General features: G+C 41.7%; 1 protein-coding gene across 10 annotated transcripts in view; it reads left to right on the forward strand.

The window, feature by feature from the left end:
* The window catches only part of KIAA1958 (KIAA1958 ortholog), a 115,103-nt gene that overhangs the window by 80,415 nt on the left and 8,999 nt on the right, over positions 1–25,689 (forward strand). For 9 of the 10 annotated variants that reach the window (XM_073345656.1, XM_073345653.1, XM_073345654.1 and 6 more), the window contains one exon: positions 431–1,608. The exons of the other annotated variant lie outside the window; for it this stretch is intronic. In XM_073345656.1, the coding sequence (XP_073201757.1) occupies positions 431–1,476 (1,046 nt within the window). In that variant the 3' untranslated portion in view covers positions 1,477–1,608. Of the gene's footprint in view, positions 1–430; positions 1,609–25,689 lie in introns of those variants that run through there. 10 annotated transcript variants of the gene reach the window in all.

Below are 25,689 nucleotides of genomic sequence, written 5' to 3' on the forward strand. Positions count from 1 at the left end.
AGTTTTTGTTTTGTTTTTTAATTGGAACCAGTACAACCTCTGGTTTCACAAATGAAGCAATTCCGAATGGGTTTAGCTACTCGAATTGGGCCCCTGCGCACAGCAGTGGAATCAATCTACAAGTTTTCTATCTCACATTTGTTCGAAAATGCAGACTTGCCTCTAGTCCCAGACTTGTCCACAAATCTCCATGCGCCCAAGTGTGCGCCAGTGACAGGAGGAGCTCATTTTGATTGTTTTTTTGCCATACTCTAGTAACATCATTTGTGAAACTGAAGTTGGCTTTTCAAACATGAGACAGGTATGTAATAATGTTTTCCAATGATCTTTGCGAAATTGATTTTTTTTTCCTTTCTTAAGGAAATTATTTTGGGGGAAAACATGTCGCACAAACTCATTGTTCCCTTATCTATTCTTTTTCCTCTGTCAGACCAGGATGAGAGAGCAGCGGAACTCAGCAGGGAGCAGAATGAGAAAACCATTCGCAGCACTCAGACGGCTCTACGTAACTTCAGAGAGTTTCTCATCTCCAAATATCCCTCAGAAACCCGGGAAATCTATGTCATCCCTTGCAAAGAGCTCGATGCATACCTAGCCTCCTTCTTTGTGGATGCCAGACAGAAGGATGGCTCAGAATATGAGCCAAACAGCTTGGCCAACTATCAGTGCGGGCTGGAGCGCTATCTCAAAGAACACAGGTACGGATACAGTATTACAAGGGATAAAGAGTTCAAGAGATCTCAAGAAGCTTTGAAGCAAAAGCAGATAGAGCTGAGGTGTAAAGGCAAAGGAAACAAGCCACACAAATCCATGAAGCTGACCTTTGCTGATGAGCTTATCCTACGCAAAAGAGGCTTGTTGAGTCGATATAATCCCGAGGGGCTGCTGAACCTTGTCTGGCTAAATAATACTAAGGCTTTTGGACACTGCACAGGTTTTCATGGGTCCACCCTCAAATGGGGGGATATCAGGCTCCGGGTGACAGAAACAGGCTTGGAATATTTGGAGTGGATGGGGCAAGAGACTGGTGATATGAATGCCAAAACCAAGAGAGGAGGGACTGATTCCAGAGTCTATGCCACCCAGCATGCTCCACAGACCTGCCCAGTGCAAGACTACAAGGAGTACGCTCAAAGACGGCCCCCTGCAATGCGATACGAAGATGCTCCTTTCTACCTGTCCATCAAGCCGGTTGTCAATTTGGCTGCACTTCATTGGTACAACTGTCAAGCCCTGGGGAAGAACAAGCTTGCAAAGATGGTAAAGACGATGTGCGAGAAGGGCAACATCCCTGGCAGAAAGACCAACTTCAGCGTCTACCAGAGCTGCAGCACCCTGTCCGAAGCACAGAGTAACCAGCTGGTGCTAATCTGTAACAATTTAAGTCAACAAGCTGCCCAGTCTATGGCAAGCCACTCCAGTTCTGGCAACTTCATAGTGTCGGCTTCTTATGACTCTTCCTCCGACACAGCTTGAAAGGTGGATTTCAATTGAACAGTTTTTTGTTAAACATTGAATTTATGCCCAATAATACACATCAACTGTGATTGTACACTACTTCCCCACACCTTCCCAGTGTTAATTCACTTTATAAAAAATATAAATATATAATATATTTTTCTTTTTACAAATAAGTCGATAGAAATAGTTTAGTATTACTAACATAGTATTTATAGTGTTTAATACAAAAATGAAAGCTACTTATGGGTTATAATATAATTGCAGATTTTACAAGGGCAAAATGGTTCTCAGGCAACACGAGAAACTGGAAATACAGTTTTTAACATGCATGCAAACAATGAGTGTAAATCCCCATGGAGGCTTACATCTTAAATCTGTTTTAAATCATCTTTGTAAAGCTTCTTATTTTGATCTCCAAGGTAGAGGGAGACAAACTTAGACAAACTGGCTGCTGCTTCTTACCTGAAAGCTTGTTCTAGTTCAGCCAGACCAGGAAATAAGAGGTGTATCAGTGTAAGCTTGTGAAATCATTTAGAGCAGTTTATGTTTTCTTATTATTGTGGTTCCTGAGGCTCATTTATGCCAGCTGGAAAAATATATAATATTCCTAAACAAAGTCCACTGAAGACTATTTTTTAACTACTTTTTGTTGTTGATTTTCTGTGATCAAAAATGTCGCTGGTCTTTAGACTATGAAATATTGTTTTGAACAATATGCAAAGGTGTAATGGCAAAAAGACTGTTATACAAATAATCTTTACTGTTTCAAACTGTATTGGTCATTAGTATTTTGTTTTATGTTATACATGGAAATGCAACCTGAGCTTCTACTAAATTAGAATTTCAGCCACTCTTTCAATTTTCCAGGGAATGCAACAGTGCTGAAAAATCAGAAATCTCTTCCCAGGCCATAAAAATAGAATACAGATAAATCAAATGTGTCTTAAATTGTCATTCAACATCCATAGGAGGCATAATAGACAATTTAAATGATTTTTATATTTAATATGTGAGGGGGTAAATTAAATTCTTAAAATACTAGAAAACACAGTGAGCTAAATTCAGCTATTAACACACAATTCCCACCGAAGACAATAAGTGTGAATATGAAAGCAGAATTTGGCTCTTAAAGACTAAATAATGACTGTTATCTTTCCAACTGATTTACTTTGCAGTATAATTGTTCATTAAGCACAGGGAGGACACTAACAAATTAAACATTTCAGCTGGAACCTTTACATTATAATCCCTAACCTTTAAAATTAAGTATGATCATTTTGATGGTAATTGAACTGAGTTTATGCTGCATTACATATGAAAATGCTTTGCTAAGGTACCCTAGCACTGCAAAGATGAGACTTTAGACAAAACCACTAGCAAGTTGATCTGATGGCCATTGAAGTTAATGGGAATCCATCCATTGACTTCAACCGGTGCTCGATCAGGTCATAGGTGAGCAAGCTGTCTGTTTCTTCGTTTACATTCTTTAGATCTGCAACTCTGTAGTGAGTGACATTTAAACCAGTGGAGAATAAAGGGAGGGTGAGAATAAGGGTAGCAAAAAGAAATAGAAACTGACCAACCCAATGAATATATTTTAACGGGTGCGAGGATAAAGTTTTCTCCTATGCAGAGGATTAATACAGGGTTCTATGCATCACTTCAGCCTTATTCTGAGGTCTTCAGTGGAATGTTAGTAGCACGTCGACCTTGTGTTGACCCTCTGCACAAGCATGAATTTCACCCCAACGAATCTCTCTCCCACCTGACCTTGTAACACACATCAACTCTAAAGCAACTTGTGTGTGGCACAATCTGCTTTTGCACTCCCGGTGATACCTACATATCAGTATATCTGTGGCGCTACAGGGCTTTGATTTCTCGTGTGCTTGCTAAACCAGAGTTTTGGACAAGAGGGTAAAATCACCAAGAGCTCCTCCTCTACCCATCTTTCCCGCCCCTGAGTTACTAACAGATACAGTACCCTTTCTTCCCCACTGTTGAGGACTTTGGGGTAGACGTTGGTTTGGCTGGAGTCAGGTCAAGATAGCTGATAGCTCATACTGCAAGTTCTTACTGGCTCTACAAGAGGCATTGGTCTTGATTTTGAACATTGCATTTGAGGCCAAAACTTGCGCCCATGGACATTAGCGTCAGGTGTGCCACTGAGTTCAGGGGATCAGGATACTTGGCCCTTTAGGGTGTGTCTACACGGGAGTTGGAGCTGTGATTGGAGAACAGATTGGCGTACCCATGCTAGCTTCAGCCTCGCTCGCACATGTAAAAACAGCAGCGCCAGTGGGCCGGCCTGGGCTAGCAATGTGAGGGTGTGCCCAGGCTCACTGATGTGCTCGTGCGGCCTGGGCTGAGCTAGCTTGGGTATCCCACCTGTGCTGCAGTCAGACCTCCGATTGCAGTACAGACATAACCTGAGTGAAAGAGGAGGGAAAATAATGGACAGAAGGTGCTGGCGATGGGCCTCCTAGGGCTTTTAGATGGTGCCTGCAAATAAATGTGCCAATGCCCCACACCGTTTGGATATCCAAATGCCATTCCTGTGACTCACCCTCATGCGCTGTTCTAACATGCTTCCTTGGAGAGACTTGTGGTGGCGACTGTCTCTGTGATGTTCAAGGTGCTGTAGAATCCCCTTGTTTGGCCTCTCTGCTCCCACAGAACAGAACTGCAGTGTCTTTAGGGCATCTGGCTCCTCCCGCGGCTGAGCAGGAGACACAGGGCACCCGTTGAACCGAGTGGCAACACCACCATGAGAGATAGTAATGCATCCCTCTCGCAGGTCTGGTCAGTATTATGGAACCCGTGTAGGTAGGACCCGGAATTGTTAGCTGAGATGAATCGGTTTGCGGTGTGATTTATGCCTTTTCATATTTTCTGATCAAGCTTTGTCTCCCTGATTGGTCCCATACAGCATAAAAAGAAATACATTTCTCCACCAAACACTTGAAATGCTGCTTTGTGCATGCGAGGGTTGTGTTTTAGGGTATGTGTCCACGCAGCAGCTGCAGTAGAATGGGTGGCGGCTTGCTCTAGCCAGCCAGGTACGTACCCAAAGGGTCAGGTGAAATTGTACTTGGGTGGGTTGCCGGAGCTGCTGCTCATATTGCTATTTTTAGCATGCTAGCTTCTGCAGAGCTAGCACCTGTCTGTCTACCCATGCTGGGAATTACACCTGCTAGCTGCAGTGTAGTCATCCCCTTAAACTTACCAGAGCCTTTTACTCTGGCTGGCTGGAGGCAAGTCTAATCAGAGTAGATCGTTAAGGAAGAAAAGGCACTAAGATTGCTGAATGCACTTGGGGAGCAAAAGCAGTTCCATTGCTTTTTGCTTCTCAATCCTTATTTCTCAATCCATACCCTTCCTGCCAACTCCCATTTCCGCAGTGTTTGTCTGTTTGGCATTTACAAGTTTGAGTTTGGGTTCACGTCATAGGCAGGGCATTAATCTAGATATAACCATGAAAGATAGCAGCTCTGCTAGTTCCCATGCTTAGGAATCATTGTGTATTTTGGAGATTGGGAGGGAGGGGCATGTTTATTGCATTTATTTTATTTTTAAATACATGTTTGTGTATTTAGCCTTTTCTTTTGTACTTTATGACAGCCCTAACGAGTAACTCAGGGTTACAATAGACTGAACTTGTCATGCCAGTGGCAGAATGCTGGAAAGCTTTGCTAGGGATGGTCAGCGCAATACGGAGCTCTCTAGTTAGACTCTTTGTTGAGGTAGCTTTGAACACATAGGGCCAGAATCTGATATCTGTATAGTATGGTTGCCACTGGCGATGTCCACACTGCCAGCCTGCCCCTCCTCCCCCCAGCAGCCTGCCCCCACACCCATCCTGCCCTAGGAGCCCGTGGCATGTTACAGACACTCAGAGCAAGACCAGGGCATTGGCTGGACTTCAGCGTGTTGTCCCCCAGCTGCAACTCACATGGCCAGCAGCAAATAAAACCTGACATGCCACATCCGCTGACCAGGAACAAGCAAGGCAGCAGAAAAACTGGCCTGGCCAGGTGGCAACCCTACTGAGTAGCACCATACTCCAACAGTAGACCCATTGGCATCAAAGGGCACTTGGACGAAGGTGCTATTCAGTCTGAGTAATGGTATCAGAATCTGGACCATAAAGGAGGTGCTATATACGTCTTTATTAATATGCCTGCTGTACGTTTTAATTTAACCTGTCAAAATAGAGCTTTGAGAAGTGAGTTCAAGTACTTCTCTCTTTTTTAACTTTGGGAAAAATGAGTGTAATGACTCTTCCTGTGCGACATTTGCTTGTTGAATTAGCTGTAAGTGGGAATGTTATTGTCTCCACAGTGTGAAGCTTTTCTGTTAGTAAAGCCACAACAGTGCAGCCAGGACATAGTTCCGTAAATTGCCACAAGCCTTTTAACCCTTTATTTCTACAGAAACCAGAGGCTAGATTCTGTCACCCTTACTCCATGATCAGTCCCACTGAAATCAAAGGGACTAGTCATGAAATAAGGTATTACTCATAGCCAATGACATGAGCCATGTGAAATGATGGAGGAGTTGGGAAACTTGTAAAAATGCCTTGAGAGTCTTTGTCTGTGCTATTGACTGACTCCTGTCCTAATGTAAACACTGGCATGGGCTCTGTGCATTTTAAACCAAGTTAAGAAAAGTAGCACCGTTTAAAAGTGTTTAGTATGGTTCGCATCAATATGACGGCCCTCATTTACAGCTAAGCAAACCCACTGGCTTGAGTGGGGTAACTTGGGCATAACTGAGTACAAAATTTGGTCCTCTAATTTATTTTAAAGTCTTAATACAGCTACACAAACCCTGAGCAGGAGAGAGATTTCAGAGCCACTGTTTTTGCTGTGCAAAGTAGGCTTTGCTGAGGTTATTGCATGACCACATTGTCAGTTCTTGCAAAACAACTCGCAGTAAAAAGCATGACACTAACAAGTGTAGTAAATGTAAGGCAAACCATCTGTTTAAAAAGCCAAGAAACAAACCTGGACGTGTGTTATGATCACCCATTAAAATAGACACAGGTGAGTTCATCTGAAAGTGGTCCTTCAAATACATGCATATGAGTCTATTTGAATGACTGGACATTCAGATATGTGTGCCTGTGGATACTAGAACTGAATGCTTATGCCTTGTTTTAATAATCACTAGTGTCTATCTCTGGGGTTATTTCATGTTTGCACAAAACACCTGTTTCACTATGTGATATTCCATGCTTGAGATGGGTGAACTCTGGAGTTTTGTGAGCCTTACAGTCTATTATTTGTGTCTGAAAAGGCTTGCACAACTAGTTCAAGTATATGAATCTTACCTGGGTTACACAAACTTCCACATAGCTATGCTTTTAAATACATGCAGTTAGCATAAAAAGCCTACAAGTTAACTGTAATTACATTGCAATGTGCATAAAAACCCCTCTTCAGTTATTTTGTGTAATAATTCTACAATAATAGTGTACAAGCAACGTAACCTTGGACAATATAACAGTGCAGAGCAGCTATACTTGTCACACAGGTCTGTTTCTTGAAGGACACCAACATTGTGGAACTATTTCATATTAACATGCATTTCTCAGAAGCTACAGAGCATTGATATTTAATCTGTTGTGTACTTACAGCTTTGTTTCGGCATATGAGGTGTTTTACAGGTTACATTAATACACACACTTTGCTCAAGTGTTTGATTAGAAGGAAAATCACATTTTATTACGCTGCTGGTATAGCTGATGTACAGCACAAAACAGCATTGCCTAGTAGGAGGTGGCTTTGTGCTTTCACACTGCCTGGATTCTGGGCTGGACAAGGGGCCAGAATGGCCCTAATGTAAATTAAAATCCCCATAGCACCATGTACTATCCCTATTCTATTCAGATTCCTATATGTCCCTCATTGCCGTAGTATCTGAGTATGTTCCAAACGTGCATTAAATTACATGACTAGCATCTGTTATGTATGGTTCTTCCTTTCTCTCTTCCCCTCCCCAAGGACAATTTGTAGAAGTTTGTGATGGGGTCCTGACCCCTGCTATCCTCGATCCGCCCCCTCCTTTCCTGATCCTGACATGTCCCCTACGCCAGTGGTTGTGAGAAGGCAGCTCACTTTCCCTGCACCAGGAAAATCCTTCCTCTGTCTATGGTGGCACATTCATGGCACCTGCACACTGGAGCGGGGGACAGAGTCTTTCCCCCTGAGTGTGCCTATTTCTATTCCTAACAGACATATTCTGTGGTCCCTGGAGCACCGGGCCCTAGCATTCTGGTGATTGCAGGCTTAGATTTTGTAGTATGCGATCACTGAAAGGAACACCAGTGTGTCTATTTGAATGGCCATGCAAGCCTAGAGATGCATCTCATTGACTTATCATACCTGAAATCGTTTAACACATGTCATTGCAGGAGATCTTTCCCACCCTGCCATGCAGGTTAGCATAGGTGAAATTCACCTTTGCACAAGGTCTATGCACCATTCAAGTCTAACAAAAGTCCTCAAAATAGGATTCAAATGGGACCTAGTGTCACTTGGCACAGGGGGTTCATTTCATCCTATAAATAGTGCCAGATATCAGGAAATAGTATCTTGTCCCAAAACTCCTTGCGTTCCTCAGGGGGTTAAGGGAGCTGTGAAATCATGCTAATTTAACACAGATATATGGTATAATCTGCCCTAAGTTAAATTAAACCATTTGTTACCTTTGTGCTCATCTGGACCAGGTTTAAGATGTACAGTACGTCGTTAAATATGACTGGAAACAGATACGCGTTTTGCTACACGAGATGCTACTTCTGTTGTCACATAAAAAGGCCATTCTGTTCTGACTCAGGCTATTCTGTTCTAACTCACCCAGGGACAATGAATTTTCTTTTTGCGCTTTCATGTATGTACTGGAATCTATTCTCCCATTAAGGGGGAATAGTACATAGAGAAAAGATCCCAAAACATAGATTTATTCATGGAGAGTAAACTCAAACTGTAACTTAGAACTATTTTTTAAAGTTCTGATTCTGAACCCTTTTGATTAAAAACCTTTGGTTGAAATACACCCATCAGAGTAGGAGCCAGGGAAGCCCCCCAAAACAATTAAACCACTGGGATTCTGCTACCATGCAGGCAGGAAGCTGCAAAGTAGACACACGAGGCTACTATATAGCTCCTTCTTGTTCTAGGAATCCCAAGTGTTTTACGAAACAGTGTGTTACCATAGACACAGGTGCCGGCTTTTCCAAACTGTTCCAGCAGTTTTATGGTGGCGTACCTCCACCGTAGCTGATAGTTACACCAGTGGAACCCAGTGGAGAATCAGTCTGTGATAGTAATGTGGCTGCAGAGGTCAATATGGCAGCCATTATCAACTCAGCGACCGAGCCTGAGTTCTAGTGTATCATATGTGTCTGTGTAGACGTAGTAGCTTTTCTTTTGATTGTACAGGGCAAGAGTGTCAGAACACAGCCGGCCACTCTGATGCGAACTGCCGCTTTCTCTACCCTACTTTTCTTAACGTCTCTCAGCAGTGCAGTATCCCCAGCGCATCTCTGCCCGCGATAGAAACGATGGGAGTGCTAGCATAGACGAGCCGCCATCCAGTACTTTCCTCACCCTGCCATCTCGATGGGATCAGAACTGGGTTACGTGAAGCATTGCTAAGGGCACCACCACAGTGCTCCCACCGTTCCTGGCACCAGCCCAGCGGCACCAGCTGGGGTCCAGCCCTGGGAGATTGAAAGAAAATTGCCAGAGTAAATACAAGTAGCTAGTTATGCGTTTGTGGCTTGCAGTCTCAGGAAGGAAACAGCGAGTTTGTTATTCTTGATAATAAGCATTCATGTTAGGGAAATGGTCAAACCGACAGTGACCTGTGGAGTCCTAGTTCCTCCTGATGAAGAAACGTCCGTTTAGTACAAAATTGGCTTGTAACATGGAAGTAACATTTTTCATACAATACAGTTTCCCTATCGGTGTGAGAAATTTCTTTCCCATCTTCTGTTTTCTCACTGAATCGATTAACATTAGGAGGTAATAGATACAAAATTCTATTAGTTGGATTGTGCAAATGATTTATTTGCTGCTAAATGAGTTCTCTTTGTATCGATAATGGATCTACAGTTGAAAAGGGATTAGGAGGTTAGTTCATTACACAGCAAAGTGAAGTATCTTTAACAGGCATCTGTTTTGCAGTTTAATTTGGATCTTCAGTAATGAATGGACACTACATCCATTATGGCTGGGACTTTCAGTAGCCTAAGGGAGTTAGGTGCTCAGTCTCAATGAAATTCAATGGGATTTGGGTGCCTAAAGCTGGTACGCCCCTTTGAAAATCCCACTTTATATCCATTGCATTAATGGGTTATGTGTTTTTTTCCCATTGTTATTTTCTACTGTCTATAAATCTCATGTAAGTAACTGAGTTGCCAACTGAGGTGAAAAATTAACAAAACACAAGTTTTTATTTGGCATAAAAAACCTGATTATTTGATGCTGAAAGAAAATAGACCTTTTAATTCAGTTTCAGAGATATTATCCTTGCTATTTTTTAATAGTCTACTTGTTATAAAAAGACAGTCTGACACTTCCTACGCCTGGAATTTGACCTGCTTTACAATAGCTATAATCTTGTGGAAAATGTCCTGCACATCCTCAGGGCAGTCGTCTCAGCTTGCATAAATTGGTGTGTAGCTCCATTGACTTTCATGGAGTTAGGCCAGCTTAACCCAGCAGAGAATCCAACCCAGAGTATTTATTGGATTTGGGTATTTTTATTGAAATCCACCTCTCCTTCATCAAGAAATTTAAAACACCTCAGGCAATAACCATGGCTTTTATAGGGCCTAGATTTTTTTAAAAAGTTTTGTGCTCTGCTTATGCAGCTACATCAGAAAGAATGCAAAAAAAACCCCCACATCTAAAACCCTAATGAATTCTAGAGATGAGTTTATACCCTCTGTCATGTAAGTGCTCAAAAAAGTGATATTTAGTGCTATTTTAACTAATAGAAATTTTTCACAGGAGGCTAGAAGATTTGAAGGGTGCAGGTCATCAGAAAGGGAGCCTTTCCCTTGTAGGTCATTGGTTTAAATCAGGTCCATGTTGACAGCGACTAGAGTTCATTCTGTCTCATAGTTATTTGGCTAGTTACCATATATGAGACGACTTGGTGGTCTCGATGTAATGCCTAATGGAGATGATTGATTAATGTGTCTGTATCACTAAAAACGTCACTGTTGTTCACAGCAGCCGGAATACTTGGTGATAGTTTCAGTAAAGGCCAAATGAGAGGAGGAAATTTTAGAGGGCAGCGTGAGGAACTCGCACTGCGACAGCTGCAACTTCATAGAATCAGAGAAGTCTAGGACTGGGAGGGACCTTGAGAGGTCATCTAGTCCAGTCCCCGGCATTCAAGGCAGGACTATGTAATAAATAGCCCGTTCCTGACAGGTGTTTGACTAACCGGTTCTTAAAAACTTCCAGTGATTGAGATTCCACAACCTCCTTTCATGTATGTTAGCAGGAATAGAGCTCAGGAGCTTTGATTCTAAATGGTATGCTTGTGGTAGAAGCACTCTTACCTTCTGTGGGCCAACATGTAGGGCATGTCTACAGTTACCTCTGGAGCAATTGATCCAGCAGGGGTCGATTTATCGCGTCTAGCGAAGACACGATAAATCAACCGCCAGGTGCTCTCCCGTCGACTCCGGTACTCCACTGGAGCAAGAGGCGCAGGCGGAGTCGATGGGGGAGCATCAGCAGTTGACTTACCGCAGTGAAGACATGTATTTATTATTCATGTAGCTGAAGTTGTGTAACTTAGATCGATCCCCCCCGCAGTGTAGACCAGGCCGTAGAGGACAACATAATCATATACACTTAACCAGCATTGCACTTTGACCCACAAGCATTGACATCCTTTTTTTCCTCTTGAGTTATGCTTTCAATATCAGTCTTGAGAAAACCCAAAGTGAAACGAAATCAAAACAACTGATTTTCTGCCCGATTTCACATCAAAACTACACAAAACTTTCACTCAGTTTCAACAGGAAACCATAAATCAGCCCAAGTTGGTTTGAAATTGGGGCTAACTTTGCATCGCGCAACCCAAAACAGAAGCTGCAACCCAGTAACAATTTTGCAATGATTTCAGATTTTATTGTGCGTCCTGCTCTCATGGCAGCCATCTAGCTTTGTGTTACAACAGAAAGCTTTGTAAAGGAGATAGAAGGGGTTTAGATGTTTTTATTTAATATGTTGACAGGCTTTACTAGTTTCCCTTGTCTTAGTGTTTGGTTACAGGATACTGTAATGTATATATATGGCTTCTAGAATCTTTCTGGTCAAATTAGACTGTGAAATGACTATGCGACTTTCACTCTGGGGTAATCCCCAGTTTGCTCTGCATTGCTGCTGATCGGATTCCACATCTGTGGTTAAAAGTATTTTATGTTTTTACTTCTCACCTAAGGAACGTCAGGCTTGAGAACAGACCAGTTAAAGAAATCGTTTCCTAGGATTTAAGGCTCGAGAAATAAAAGCAAAGTTTAGAAGAAAAGGGAAAAAAAGGAGCGATACTGGGCTTCTATATGATTTTGAATAACTTCATTCAGGAAGACAAATATGCTCATAGCAAAGAAGAGACAGAGCAACCAATGAGTTATGATTGTGGTAGTAATTTTCTTATGAGTTAATTTTTTTCCCTGTGTGCCAGTCATAGGTCCAAATCTTACAAGCTCTGACTAAAATGGGAATTTTGTGCATAAAGTACTTGCAAGATTGGATCCTAAATGTAACTCATATTTATGTGTATATATATATGTGCGTGTGACTTATACTGCGTCTCTATACATAATATATATACTGTACATTTATATAGATACAGAAAGTATTAGAGCATATACAGAAAAAATCTTACTCATTTGTTCATTAATTTTATTTCAGAATTGTTTTCTGAATATCTGTTCTTCCTGTGACCTATATAATATATTTTTGGGACTTATTCTGCCTTCTTTACTCAGGAAGAATCAGGCTCACTTTAGGGAATATTTTAGCTGAAAAAATGAGATCTTAATAGATTATAAAATCATGCCATAGAGATTCTTGCCAATTTCATAGCACGAGATGAAGGAAGGAAAGAAAATGCTTTCTAAATAAACATGCTTCCTGCCCATTGATCCATACTCACAGCTTCCATGTACTAGAGGAGGAGTTTTAGAGGCTTGATTGACTAAACTCTTTGAGGGTTGCATGGGGTTTAAGTGAGGGCAGAACTTGGTCCTAAATGTATAAATTTTAGCCAAACTCCAACTGTTCTCTGCAGAATAGAAAGGAGGGATTTCATTAGGTAGGGGACATAAGACTGCCAAGTGACATAAGCCACTACAGAAATAAATTTGGTGCTGTACACACTCACTTCATTTCACTTCTGAACTCTTTTTGCCATTACATAGGGATGGAGGTGTCCACAGTTCTTCGGCACTCCTTCAGGTCTCTGGCATGTGTTCGTAGGTCTTGGAGTTCCAGTCCTTTTCTCTTCAAACTTCTCTTGACCAGAGTCTTTCCATCATATCCTGTCTTGCTGTCCTCTTCCTCCCATACTTTCTTTGCTTGGTTGTTCTTTTCCAAGTCTTCTCCAGTCCGCCTCAAACATGTGGTCTCCAGCTATCTGTCATTGAGAGCTAGGGTGACCGGATGTCCTGATTTTATAGGGACAGTCCCTATATTTGGGGCTTTTTCTTACATAGGCTCCTAATACCTCCCATCCCCATCCCGATATTTCACACTTGCTATCTGGTCACCCTATTGAGAGCCCCAAGTTCATCTTCCCCCAATCTCTTCCATGTGCATCCTGTCTACTTTCTGCTTGCCTGCCATCTTCCTCAAAATGTTGTTTTCTACTGCCTGTTTCTTCTTTTCTTCCAGCTATGTAAAACACACCATATATCAGGCAGGGACAAACTCATACAGCATCCACTTTTCCTTTCAGTTTGTTACTTAACTGCCAGTCCTACAGGTCACCTTTTCTACTGCCACTCATGCACATTGGGTGCTGTGTACACTTAGCTGAAATACAAAGTACATAATTGTCAAGCCTGGCTACCAGCTCTCCTTTTTGGTTCTCAGCGGGCACTGACATGCCCAAATTTAGTCTTTGGGTTTCTGACATGCTAGTTTGAGAGCTTAGGTGTGGAACTGGCTGCCCTCACTTGGGCACCCAAGTGTGTGATTTGGGCCCTACACTTCCAAAGATAAGGACCTATTCTCTTTGTCCCCTAGGACTTTGCACAGAACTCACATTGAAACGAGGGTGAATCTCATACATAGAACAAAGAGTCATTATGGCTTTTAGAAATACAATCCATATTGTCTTTTACAGTAGGTTTAAAAATTAAATAAATACGGCATTTTATCTTATTCTTGATATTTCAGGACATTTATTCAGTCTCCACCACCTACACTGCTGAAATCTGAGAATCCCTACATTTGATAATAAAAACAGCAACAGAGACTAACACAGGATCTGGAATGTCCTGCAGAGAGATTCAGATCTTTAGCATGTGAGATAATAATGTTTCTGTTTTGGGGCTTAATTCTGCCCTCAGTTACTGTCATGCAACCCTACTGGCAGGGCCTGCTCCAGGCACCAGCTTTCCAAGCAGGTGCTTGGGGCGGCATTCAGAATGGGGCAGCCGTCCGTGTCCCACGGCTGCAATTTGGCGGCAGCTCCACCGCTCTTCCGGGGGCGGCGGCAATTCAGTGGTGATTGCTTGGGGCGGCAAAATTGGTAGAGCCGCCCCTGCTACTGGGATAACTTCAGTGGCATTGCGCCACTATAGACTAGAGCAGACTCTGGCTTTCTGGTAGGACCCAATTCAACAAGGAATTTACATAAGCAGTGGGACTTAAGCACGTGCCTTATGCCCTGATCCAGCAAAGCTGCTATGCATGTACTTTAAGCATGTGAATAGATACTGACTTCACTGAGATGACCCATATGTTTAAAGCTAAGCACATGCCTAAGTGCTTTGCTGGATCAGTACCTTTGTATCTATATTATTTCTTGTCTTGGTGAACAATACCCGTGCAGTGTAGCGTTCTTGAGCAGTCATAATCTACCAGGTCATGGCAAGGTAAAAGAGAAAGAGATTGGGTTACCAAGAAGAATGTAAGTAAAATGTTGATGAAGATAATTGAATGGCACAGAGAAAGAGAGGGAGTTTTGCAAACACAATAGAACTCTTTGTCTTTTTTCTAAAGAATTCAAACATAATCTTGGTCTTTGACCAGCCTTTTAATGTCCTGTTTTGTTTTACACGGGAATTAAAAAATATTTTCCATTTGTTTTAATTATCTACTCACTTTAACTTTGACCTTTGAAAAGTGTTTTGCTATGACATCCATTGGTCTCATGGTGAGCAGTGCTAGGAAAACAGCAGCAAAAATAAATCTTTTAATTTATTTTACCTACTATGTTTAATCCCTTTAATCTGTTAATAATTTGTGTTTTCTTCCTTTTTGCAAAACAGCAGGTTTATCACTGTTAAGCATGATTTTCAGGGACATATGTTGTTTCACTATAACAAAATTTTCACTGAACAATTTTCCTAAGTGATCAATCCATTTTCAGTATGAAATCTTACTCTAAAACCAACTTTATCTTACTGACTTTTTCTAACTATGCCCTCATTATAGTTAAAACTCAACTTTTTTAACAGCATTTTTAAAAGGTAGATTTTGTTATTTTTCTTTTGTTTTATAAACAGTGTTTGTTAAAAAAGGTTACTGTCTTGCCAAAAAAAGATGATGATTTCTATGCATTGGGTGATTCAGTGATGTTGAGATTTTGCATGTCTTGTAGGTGCTCTTACATATGTACATTTGTGATATCTGTAGAAATGTTAACCATGTCAATCAATGGCTATTAGCCAGGATGGGCAGGGATGCAAAACCATGCTCTGAAGTGTCCCTAGCCTGTGTTTGCCAGAAGCTGGGAATGGGTGACAGGGGATGGATCACTTGATGATAACCTGTTCTGTTCATTCCCTCTGGGGCACCTGGCACTGGCCACTGTCAGAAGACAGGATACTGGGCTAGATGGACCTTTGGTCTGACCCAGTGTGGCCGTTCTTATGTTCTTATGTATTGCTGCTATAACCACTTATTGTAGTTAACTGAAAAATCTGTACTAAGAGGCTGTGCCAGTTAATAGTTTTATGTATGACATGATAAACTGTGTACTCTGCTGTTTGTTTAATGTTGTGAGCCAGTATTTAGTGCCTTCTGTAGAAGGAAACAATATGTTGTGGTAGACAGGAGGTGCCAAATTGACAATATCCTGTTCCACACAAGGGACCACACACCAGGTTAAAAAAAATCATCTCCAGCTTTTAAGAAAAAAAATTCTAAAAGTGACTGGAAAATGTCATGGATTTTTTCTTGTTTATTAATGTATTATTTACTAAATCAGATACATGTGAAGACACAGAGCGATTGGTAAGAAGGGACATGTTGCTGGACAGCATTTTTTTATTTTATTTTTTTAATGTTTGGTCTGCATGTGTTGCAGAATAACGGGAGAAGAGTTTGATATCTGAAATGGTGATTTTAGTATTAAATCAAATCATTAGGAAAACCTTTTAAATTTGTAATGGAACAATCTTAAAAACTGTATTGACCTGAAACTGAAGTGATACAGGAATTATGCGTTCTGGTGTTGGCTTTCCAAGTGGTCCTGATTCTGATCTCCCTTGCACCCAGTGTAACTGAGGAGTAACTCCTCCAAGCTCTATTGAAATCAATGGAATTATGCTGCTGTAAAACTAATGTGAGATCAGAGTCAAGCCCAATCGTTTTGGCCTCCCTCTTTTCAGGTATCTTCATGCCAGACCCGTTGGATCATAATTCTGACATTTCATTTTCAAAAAGTCACTTTTCTCCTCTCACTGAAGAAGCTGAAAATATGAATGTAAAAAACAAAGTAGATGAATTCATCTTGATTTTGATCTGAGTTTTAACAGGGTGAAATCTGTAGATTCCTTTTTTAAGTGGAAAACCAAATAACATGAGTTTACTGGAAGGGTTTAGGATGGAGAAGGATGATCTACTGAAAAACTTGGGAAGACTTTTGAAACCAAAATACCAAGTTGCCAGAAAAGCAATATTACTTGAAAAATATCAATGATTAAAATTCATCCCTTGACTAACTGTATTAAACTCAAGTCTATACCCCAGGAATGAATTTGACTTCAAAAAATCTTAAAAGCACTTGTAATTGCAACCTTCCTCCAAAAAGACTGCTAAACCAAGATTTTCAAAAGTGACTAGTGGGTGCATCACTTTTTGGGTGTCCAACTTGTGATCCCTTAAAAGACCTGATTTTCTGAAGGTGGGTGCTCAGCACTTTCTGAAAATCGTGCCTCTATGTCTCCCAGAAATCAAGGCAAGCAAAATCACTAGTTACTTCTGAAAATATTATCCACATTTAAATGTATAAAGTCTAGTTATGACTCTTTGGTGTGTTCCAACCTCCTACTTAGTGCTTTTCAGCAGTTGACCTCAAAGCACTTCACAAGCTTTTTAATATATTACTCCTTACAACACCCCTGGGAGGTAGGGCAGTGCTATTATCTCCATTTTACAGATGGGGAACTGAGGTTCAGTGTGGTTAAGTGATTTTCCCAAGATCACAGAGGAAGTCTGTGGCGGAGCAGGAAATTGAATCTGTGTCCCCCATGTCTGAGGCTAATGCCATAACCCTTTCCCCATCTCCAGAGATCTTGGGCCTGATTCTCAGCTGGTGTAAATTGGTGTAGCTTCATTGTCTTCAGTTTGGCTCCTTTGTTGCTGAGATGACTCCATTTTTAACATTTGCTACTTTTAAAGTCAACTTTGACCAACTGCAAGTTGATTCTCCATGGCTTTGTCTGTCTGGTAGCCACTGACACATGAACAAAACACATGTAAAATGCCGCCACTGGCATGAGTGCAGAATTCTGATTTGGGAGAGTATACACCCACTCGGTACAGATGTTAAATGGCTACCTGAAGTGTGAAGCGGTGGAGGACCACACCCTTCATCTGTGCTCCTATGCCAGTCACTGCCATATCTTGCTCTTGAGTCTGTCACGCATCAGAGTCACTGCTTCGGAGGGTTAATGGCTGCACAGCATTTATTCAACATTTTTCTATCCAACACACCAGTTTGCCAAAAATTACACTGGTTCCCTCCAGTACAAAAGCTGTTTTTTCATGGTTCCCGTGCCTTTGTCGCTCATTGCGGAAGCTGGATGTGTTCTTGCCAAACTAGATCGCTGTAGTGATTGACGTTATTTCGTTAGTGCACTGCAATCTGGAAAGGTGATCATAACTCTACCGGCATAAACCTGGGACAAGGAAATGGACTGCTGCCCTCCGAGTGTAAAAGGCTCTGCTGGTACATGTTCGTCTCCTACCACTGCTTATGCTACTCATTTGGTTGTGCTAATACTGTGGTGGACTGAATACTGCTTTCCACTTGCTTGAGTCCTTCTACTCACTTACTCAGTTATGAATTATGCATCCTTGGGGTCGCCTCTTTTACAATCACTGAGGTGTCTGGGGAAACCTTATATAAGTTTAACCACATTACAGGAAATGGTACTTTTAGAAAATATTTTAATGTTCTGGGCTGGGATTCAGAAAGGCGCCTAAGGGAGTTATATATCCAAATTCCACTGAAATTCAGATGCCTAATTCTCTTAGGCTCCTTTGAAAATCCCAGTCCTAAACGTAACCAGTTATTTTAAAACAAAGATCTCCGTATGAAAAGGTAATCTATTTTTAGTATTAAAATAGGGTTCTGTGTAAAAATGGCATCCTCTTCCTCAGCAAATCTGCTCCCTCTGTGTATTCTGAGTCTCATTTGTTTGTTTTAGTGGGGAAAAGGTAAGATTTCGATGTATTTTAATACTTCAGAACCAGTACATCTCTGGGAAAGTTATTTGGATTCTTTTCTAATTTGTGCATCATCAACAAAACTGTTAACTAAGATTCAGCCCCAGTGCCTTCAAATGATGCCCTCCGGGGAGGAAATAAGATTGCACCAGTGTAACAGAGTGGGGAATTTGAGGGAAATGAGGCTGAACAATGGTAACTGAAGACATAATCTTGGTCACTTGACCTTTGTTATTGGTGGTGGGTGAGTCATAAAGAACCCATCTTGGGACTCAGATCCTAGGCTAAGATTGCCACTTGTTATCTTTGCACATTTGATTTGGACTCAGCAAAGAGCAATAAGTGTGGAACCCCACACTGCCGTTTCTACAAAGTAACTTTTTAGAGTAGAACTGCATGAAGTGTTGGATCTTTGGCTGGTGCCAACCACTGAAATCAATGAAGTTACTGCTTTTTGCACCAGCTGAGGATCTGGCCCTTATGTACATTAGGTGTGATTAAAATAGTCCACTTTTCTATAAGGTCTATTTACCTCTCCACAAAGACAGATGTCACCTTTTGTTCTCATATGTCTGACCCTCAGACTTTAACTGGGATGGAATAAACACTTTATGCCATACATCTACTTCCCGGTAATTTATTTCAGAGCTCTCCTGGAACAGTGCTGCTGTTACACACTTTGCAAAAGAAACAGGGAAACACTGAATAGGTAAGGACAAGAAAGTGAAAACAAGAATTTCATACGGTGGCTGTGTTCCTGCCTTTTCTCACCTCTCAGATCATTTTAAGTATTTAAAAAGAACAAGTTTAGTTGCTTATTAACTGGAGTAGATCATTAACTTTTGTCTTGCCGTTGACTGATCTTCAAATTGCTAAGCGAGTCTGATGTTTTAGCATTTCAGCTCATTGTTTATTTCCCCCCATGAGTACATTTTAAAAGTCTAGTTTTTCTGAACAACAGATTGATTTCATGGTATGTACAATGTTTGCTACTATTGTAGTGTGACTTTATTGTTTTTAAATATTTGTTTTGGTACAGCCTTAAACTTCTAGAACTAAGAAGAGCATTTCAAAATTAAGCAACCGATAACGTCATTGATGTCTGTGATAAGTGCATGCTTTATTCACAGTATTTTGTCTGTAATGGGGTATGGTGACCAATTCTCATTTATGTAATAAACTGTTTTCTGCAAAGGTGGCTACTTTCTTTAATCACATGAAACCAATGTACTTTAAAATTTGAAGCACATTATAGAAAAGAACCCAACCCACTCACAAGCCTTTCAGGTATGGATATCAACACAGCTGTGAAATTCTTGTGAGCCAGTAAAACATTCTGAGAAGATGCATGCAGACAAGCCCATGAAAAACTAGTTCCTGCCCAGCCTTGTCTAAATTCATTGACTTCACCCAGGCCTCGATTCAGGAAAGCATTAGGCACGTACTTAAGTCCATCCTTATTCAGGAACGCGCTTAAAAATGTGCTTTAGTTACAGTGACGTCAATGGGATTGAAACCCAGGCTTCAAGTGCCCTTCCTGAATAAGGATGTTTTCCCGAATCGGGGCCCGAGGTTGGATTCAGTGAAGATAGGGGGATATTTTGGCTCTAAGTGTTCCATTTTGCTTTTAGAATTTCCATAACTGGGACTGCCCGTCTCACAAGAGAGCAACGTTTTCAATTGAAATGGGGTTTTTCAAGCCCAAGGGAGTGTCTGTGTTTTGTCCAACTAGCCAGTGTGGTGACATGCTTTCCTAATGGCTAATCTGTGTGCGTGCGTGTATGTGTGTGAGCAATTTTAAAAGTTCTTTAGGTAGTCAACAGAAATTACTTAAGGAAGGGTTTTGACTTAAACCTACAATAGAAGTAGACTCAGATCCAAGGCTGTGAACCTGGGATGACAGTCTCTTCCCAAACCTGAACTTTCACTGTTCTAGAATACGGTATTAATATGTAAGACAATTCTGAGTCACAAACTCTATTATTTTAACGATGCTAATAAAGCAAAATATCCCAAATTAAAAATCTGGCAGCTGTAAGAGAAGCCCCCAAAGCAGCTGCTTGTATGAGGACAGCTGTGTTGAAGGAAGAGATTATCAGACAATCTCAAGTGCTTATGATAGGGGCATGACAAAAAGATAGACATAAAACAACCAATGATAACTGTTAACTAAGCAAAGGAAGCATGTTCCAGGTTTGCTTGGGGAGAATAGGGCAGTCAAATGTGAGATGATTAAGCGGGGGCAGGGGAAGAGCTAGTGAGTTGTTTTCTCCTTTTGTCTCAGCTTTGGATCTTCATAAATTGACAAACTCTGCTAAGTGGGGAACCATGTCGCTGAGCAGTGGCAGTTTGTGGGGTCATTGTGATGCTCCTTTGTCCAAGCCCATGAAATCTCTTCTGAATGTCTGGTGATCTTGGGATGCATTGAAGAACTGATTTGAAGTTAGTTTTAATGCTGGTTAGCTTTAAAGCCTCTTCAGTGACTCCAGCAGTAGGCAGAAAGAGGGACCAGGACAGTTTGTATCATATCTCCCTACTCAGAACATCTCTGCTTCTGCAAACAGTGGAACGAGTGCAGGTTCCTTCCTCCCCCGTTATGCACTTGGCTGACCATCCCTGGGACAGGTCAGCGTGAACTGCAGCCAGTGTACTTGGCCTTCTGGGACTTAGACATGCCATGCAGCTGTGTAAATGCTGATCAGGACCGGGCCTTAAATGTTTGAGGAAGAAATATTGGCCAGAAACTGATCTTGTAAGCTTTGCTCTATCTTTCAGCTGTGCAACTAACACGTATCTCTGTCATGCTTTTATTGAAATTTCATAATCCAGACATTGTTTACAAATGACATGTTAATTGATGTAGAAGTAGCTCAGGGATATTATGGCACGATGCCTATTCAGATGTATTTAAGAGACAAGAGTTCACACATTAGTGAGCTAGGGTTTGAAATTAGTTTATAATGTATTCCAAAAACAAGTGGAACTTGGCAGCTGTCCCTGGAAAGACATGTGAGATATCTCTTTAGAATAAACCAGCGTTTGTACATGTTATCACGCTAGCTTTTGGCAATGTGAGTCATCTTGCAGCAGTTTGGGAGAATATTTTGAAAAAAGAATGAGAGAGAGCTATGAAGTTACCTCCTTTTTTATGTAAACATTTTCTGTTTGTAGATCCAAATCCTGAGTAGGCACCTAATGGAAAATCTGCAGGTAGGAGTTGAAATGTGGAGCAGAAACTGACCGTCGCTATGGCTCAAAAACCTATGGAGAAACCACACCAAAGTCCCTTCGTGAGATGAGCAAAGACTCAAATAGTGGTAGCTCGAGGTTAGAATTGTATGGGGCATTGTAACTCACCTCAGCTCTACATGTTTGTTAAGAATACTTGTTTTGGCCTAGACTTCTCGCTTTCTTTTCCATACAAAACAACTCATAAGACACATGGTATTGAGGAAGATTCTGTGTTACTCATTAGCATTTGGAAGGAGATTCCGGAATATAGGAAGCATGGAGCTCTCGTCTAAGAGCACTTTTGGAAGCATCTCTCAATGCTGGGTTGTGTTTGGGGAGCTGCATATGTCTGTTCTCCAGGAGAGAATAATGGAAAGGGTGTCGTTGTTTGTTCAGATAAGGTTGTCCTGGACAGTAATTTCAGATTACAGGATCAGCTACCACTCTTGCTCTGTGCACAGAGCTCCCTTTTATGTCAGGGAGCAGCATGCACACTGATCAGTAAGTGGCTCATAGTATCTTGCAGGTCTCCTTTTGGAGGAAAACTACATTTTTAGGAAGTGGGAATGATGCTGAGATATTAAAATAAATCACATTTTCAGCCTCTCAATTTTGATGGTGTCTCATTAACCCTCCTTGCAAATTTCTATGTCCTTGCTCACCTTAAACACAAAAAATATAACTATTATAAAAAATATAAAAAAATATATAACCCCTGCCTCAAGGACAGTGCAGAGTATAGAGCTATCGGACCCATAGGGACACTTAAAGTTCTGGTATACGGAAAACACAATACAGCGCTTGTTGGATAGACTTGGAGCATGTACATATTTTTGACAGGGAGGAAATAATATCACTAGTTGTTTTTATCATCATCTTAATTGCAGAAGTCTAGTGAGCAGATTTTGCACCGGGTACATTTTTGCTATGATTTTGCAACATGCTTTAAAAAATATTGACATTGCGGGAGCAACTTAGAGAGTCAAACAAAAAGGGACCACTTTCAAATGAGTCTGCCGCTTGCCTCAGGCTCCACAGTGCTTTTGAAAATGGAACTTAGGCAAGCACCTCAGCAACTTGAAAATGTAACCTGAAAAGTCTAACTTAGAGTTGACATCCACACAATGAGTTGTGTCTAGATACTGTTCTGACTCCTATCCATGCACAAAGCTATCCTTCATGTGCGCTACAATGTGTTCATACATAATTTTAAACAGTTAGAACTTGACTCTCTGTAGACTGATGACTAGGCATGATATATTTTTGCAAGTGCATAAATACCCTGAAGTTAAGGGGATTTTGGGATGATAAAAGCAAGGGGGATTTGTCACACACTACACAGACGAAAAATGCAAATGACTGTCTCCTGGCAGCCTTGGGCATCTCTGATTTAAGCCCGGTTCTAAAAAGCACTTAAGCACATGCTTAATTGTAATGATTCGTTGGGATTTAAGCATGTGCTTCAAATTAAAAACATGCTTAAGTGTCTTGGGTCTTGATCCAAAGCCATGGAAATCAATGGAAATCTTTCCATTGACTTTAATGGGCTTTGGATAGGCTCGTGTTGAACAGGGATGGAACACTCACATACTTAAAATGAAGTCCGTGTTTGAGTGCGGTGTTGGATCAAGGTCCTTGTCTTTTCCAATGCTGCCTTGCTGTGTTAGATAGTACTGATTGCTAGAATTAGTGGAGTAAACTGCTTTCTCCTGGAACACAGGAGATTAGAATGCAAATGTAGAATATATTTACAACAAAAACGATCTGTTCCCCAGATAACTGAATATTCGGTGGCTCCTGTTCCCATGCTTATCTGACACACTGATCCAGATGGCAACCTGCCTTCCTCGGTGCCATCTTATTACTTCAGTTTTGTTTTGTTAAAAACAATCTCTTTTTCTGTGTATACCTGAACTACCCACGGTGATGATGGTAACTATCAATTTGTGAATCAGCTAGTTCGGTTCTCAAGCTTTAATAACAACGTAAGCTGAGTTATATGGGATCTTCAATCGAAAGAAAAAGCCGGGGGAGAGCGGGGAGTTGTGTGTAGAATAAAAGTTATGAGGATTTTATTTGATTTAGTAACATCTTACAAGTATATTGAGCGTTTTGTCTGAAGTATTGCAAAACAGCTGTCTTTCTGTTATGAGCTTTTTCAGCGCCTAGCACAGTGGGGGCTGACTGGGGCTCTTAGTTGCTACCGCAATACAAATAAATAATAATAAAATATTAGAGACGAGCCTGAACCAAACCTCGATGTCTTGAACACCCTGGAACTTTGGAAAAGTTTGGGCCCAGTGCTTAACTACCTGTCAGATTATATCCTGTACCTCAGAGACGTCTGCCTTCTGCTGGGACTCAAGGAAGCTGCACCGGTGACGCTGTGTCTCAAAAATGTAGTCCACAATTTTCAAATCTGTGCGTCTAAAGTTAGGCTCCTATGTGGATATTTTTAAAAGCACCTGTGGCTATTAGGAGCACAAGTCCCACTGATTTTAAGTGACAGTGGTGCTCCTAAATCCCTTGGGCACTTTTGAAGCTCTTCCCCCTAAATCTCATATTTAGGCTAATAACAAGAAGTGGGCCTGGTTTTCCAAAGGTCTGAGTGGTAGCTGCTCCCAGTGATAGCCCTTGGACCAGCTGGCAGTGTGACTGAATACTAGAAATGTAGGACTGGCAGGCACCTTGAGGGGTCGTCAAGTCCAGCCGGAGGATGTCTTCACAGATGGCACTCTGGGAAAGCAGAGGGGGGCAGGTGGCTTGTACAGAAATTTGGCACGAAGTGGATACTGTTGATTAAGTGTGCTCAGCAATTGCCTCAGGCAAGCAGAAGGGATCAAATACAGGGAAAGGGCTTGCCTGAGGGTTGCCAGAAGAAAGGGGCACAAAGTACCGAGGGATCTTTGCCTACTGGAGTCACTGAAAGGTGAGCTAAAGCAATGGGGGACTCATCCAAGAAGACCCACTGGAAGAGTGCATCTGCGATGCCTGCAGTTCCCTTCCGTGCTTGACCCGAGACATGATCAATGCAGCTGAGCGGAGGGGCCACAAAGGGGCCTGGGGCTGCTCTGACAACTGTTCTACTTTGCACTCACAGTGCAGTGGGTGTGAGAGATGCCCCAGGCATGCTCTCCACACCAGCACTGGGATGGCATAGGAGCTCCTACTGTGGTTCCAGATGGTACTCAGCGATCCCCCTGCACTGGGAGGGAAGGCTCGAGGAGCTGGATCTCCTGACTGCAGGGAGCAGCGCAGAGCAGTGCCAAAATGCTGGGGCATCAAGTCCTAGATCTGCACCCGTTAGAAACGAACCAGTGTGGACAGTATCAAGCCTCGCTCGGGGATGAGCCAATCACAGCAGTACTGGCAAGGCTTATGCCGCATTCGGCAGGCCTCGGTGTGTGAGCGCAGAGGGTTTACAAGGCAAGCAGGTGTCTCCTCAATGGGCAGTGGCCACAGCTTAGTTCAGTACTGCAGGCAGACTTTCAAAGGGAAGAGTGCTAGCCACCCATAACATTTCCTGCAGTAGCCTGGATTTTTTTCGCTATCTCCTATCCAGTTACTTACCAGGGCCAGCCTAGCTCACCTTGTGATATCGTAACCCAGGGCAGCCAATGCTCCTGGCTATTGCCAGATGTTCTTCTGCAGGAATGTCACATGCAATAGTGAGCAAGTAATTAGGCAGCCAAACCTTGCAAAAATTTTATTGCAAACAGAGGAACATGGGAACCTCATGCCTTCTGAATTGTTTGACGTGAACATTTTTGCTGATAGTTTTCAGAGTAGCAGCCGTGTTAGTCTGTATTCGCAAAAAGAAAAGGCGGATTTGTGGCACCTTAGAGACTAACAAATTTATTTGAGCATAAGCTTTCGTGAGCTAGAGCTCACTTCATTGGATGCATACTGTGGAAAGTGTAGAAGATCTTTTTATATACACACAAAGCATGAAAAAATACCTCCTCCCACCCTACTCTCCTGCTGGTAATAGTTTATCTAAAGTGATCACTCTCCTTACAATGTGTATGATAATCAAGTTGGGCCATTTCCAGCACAAATCCAG

The sequence above is a fragment of the Lepidochelys kempii genome, chromosome 5 (genome assembly GCF_965140265.1).
Source record: "Lepidochelys kempii isolate rLepKem1 chromosome 5, rLepKem1.hap2, whole genome shotgun sequence".
Classification (NCBI taxonomy): Eukaryota; Metazoa; Chordata; order Testudines; family Cheloniidae; genus Lepidochelys; species Lepidochelys kempii.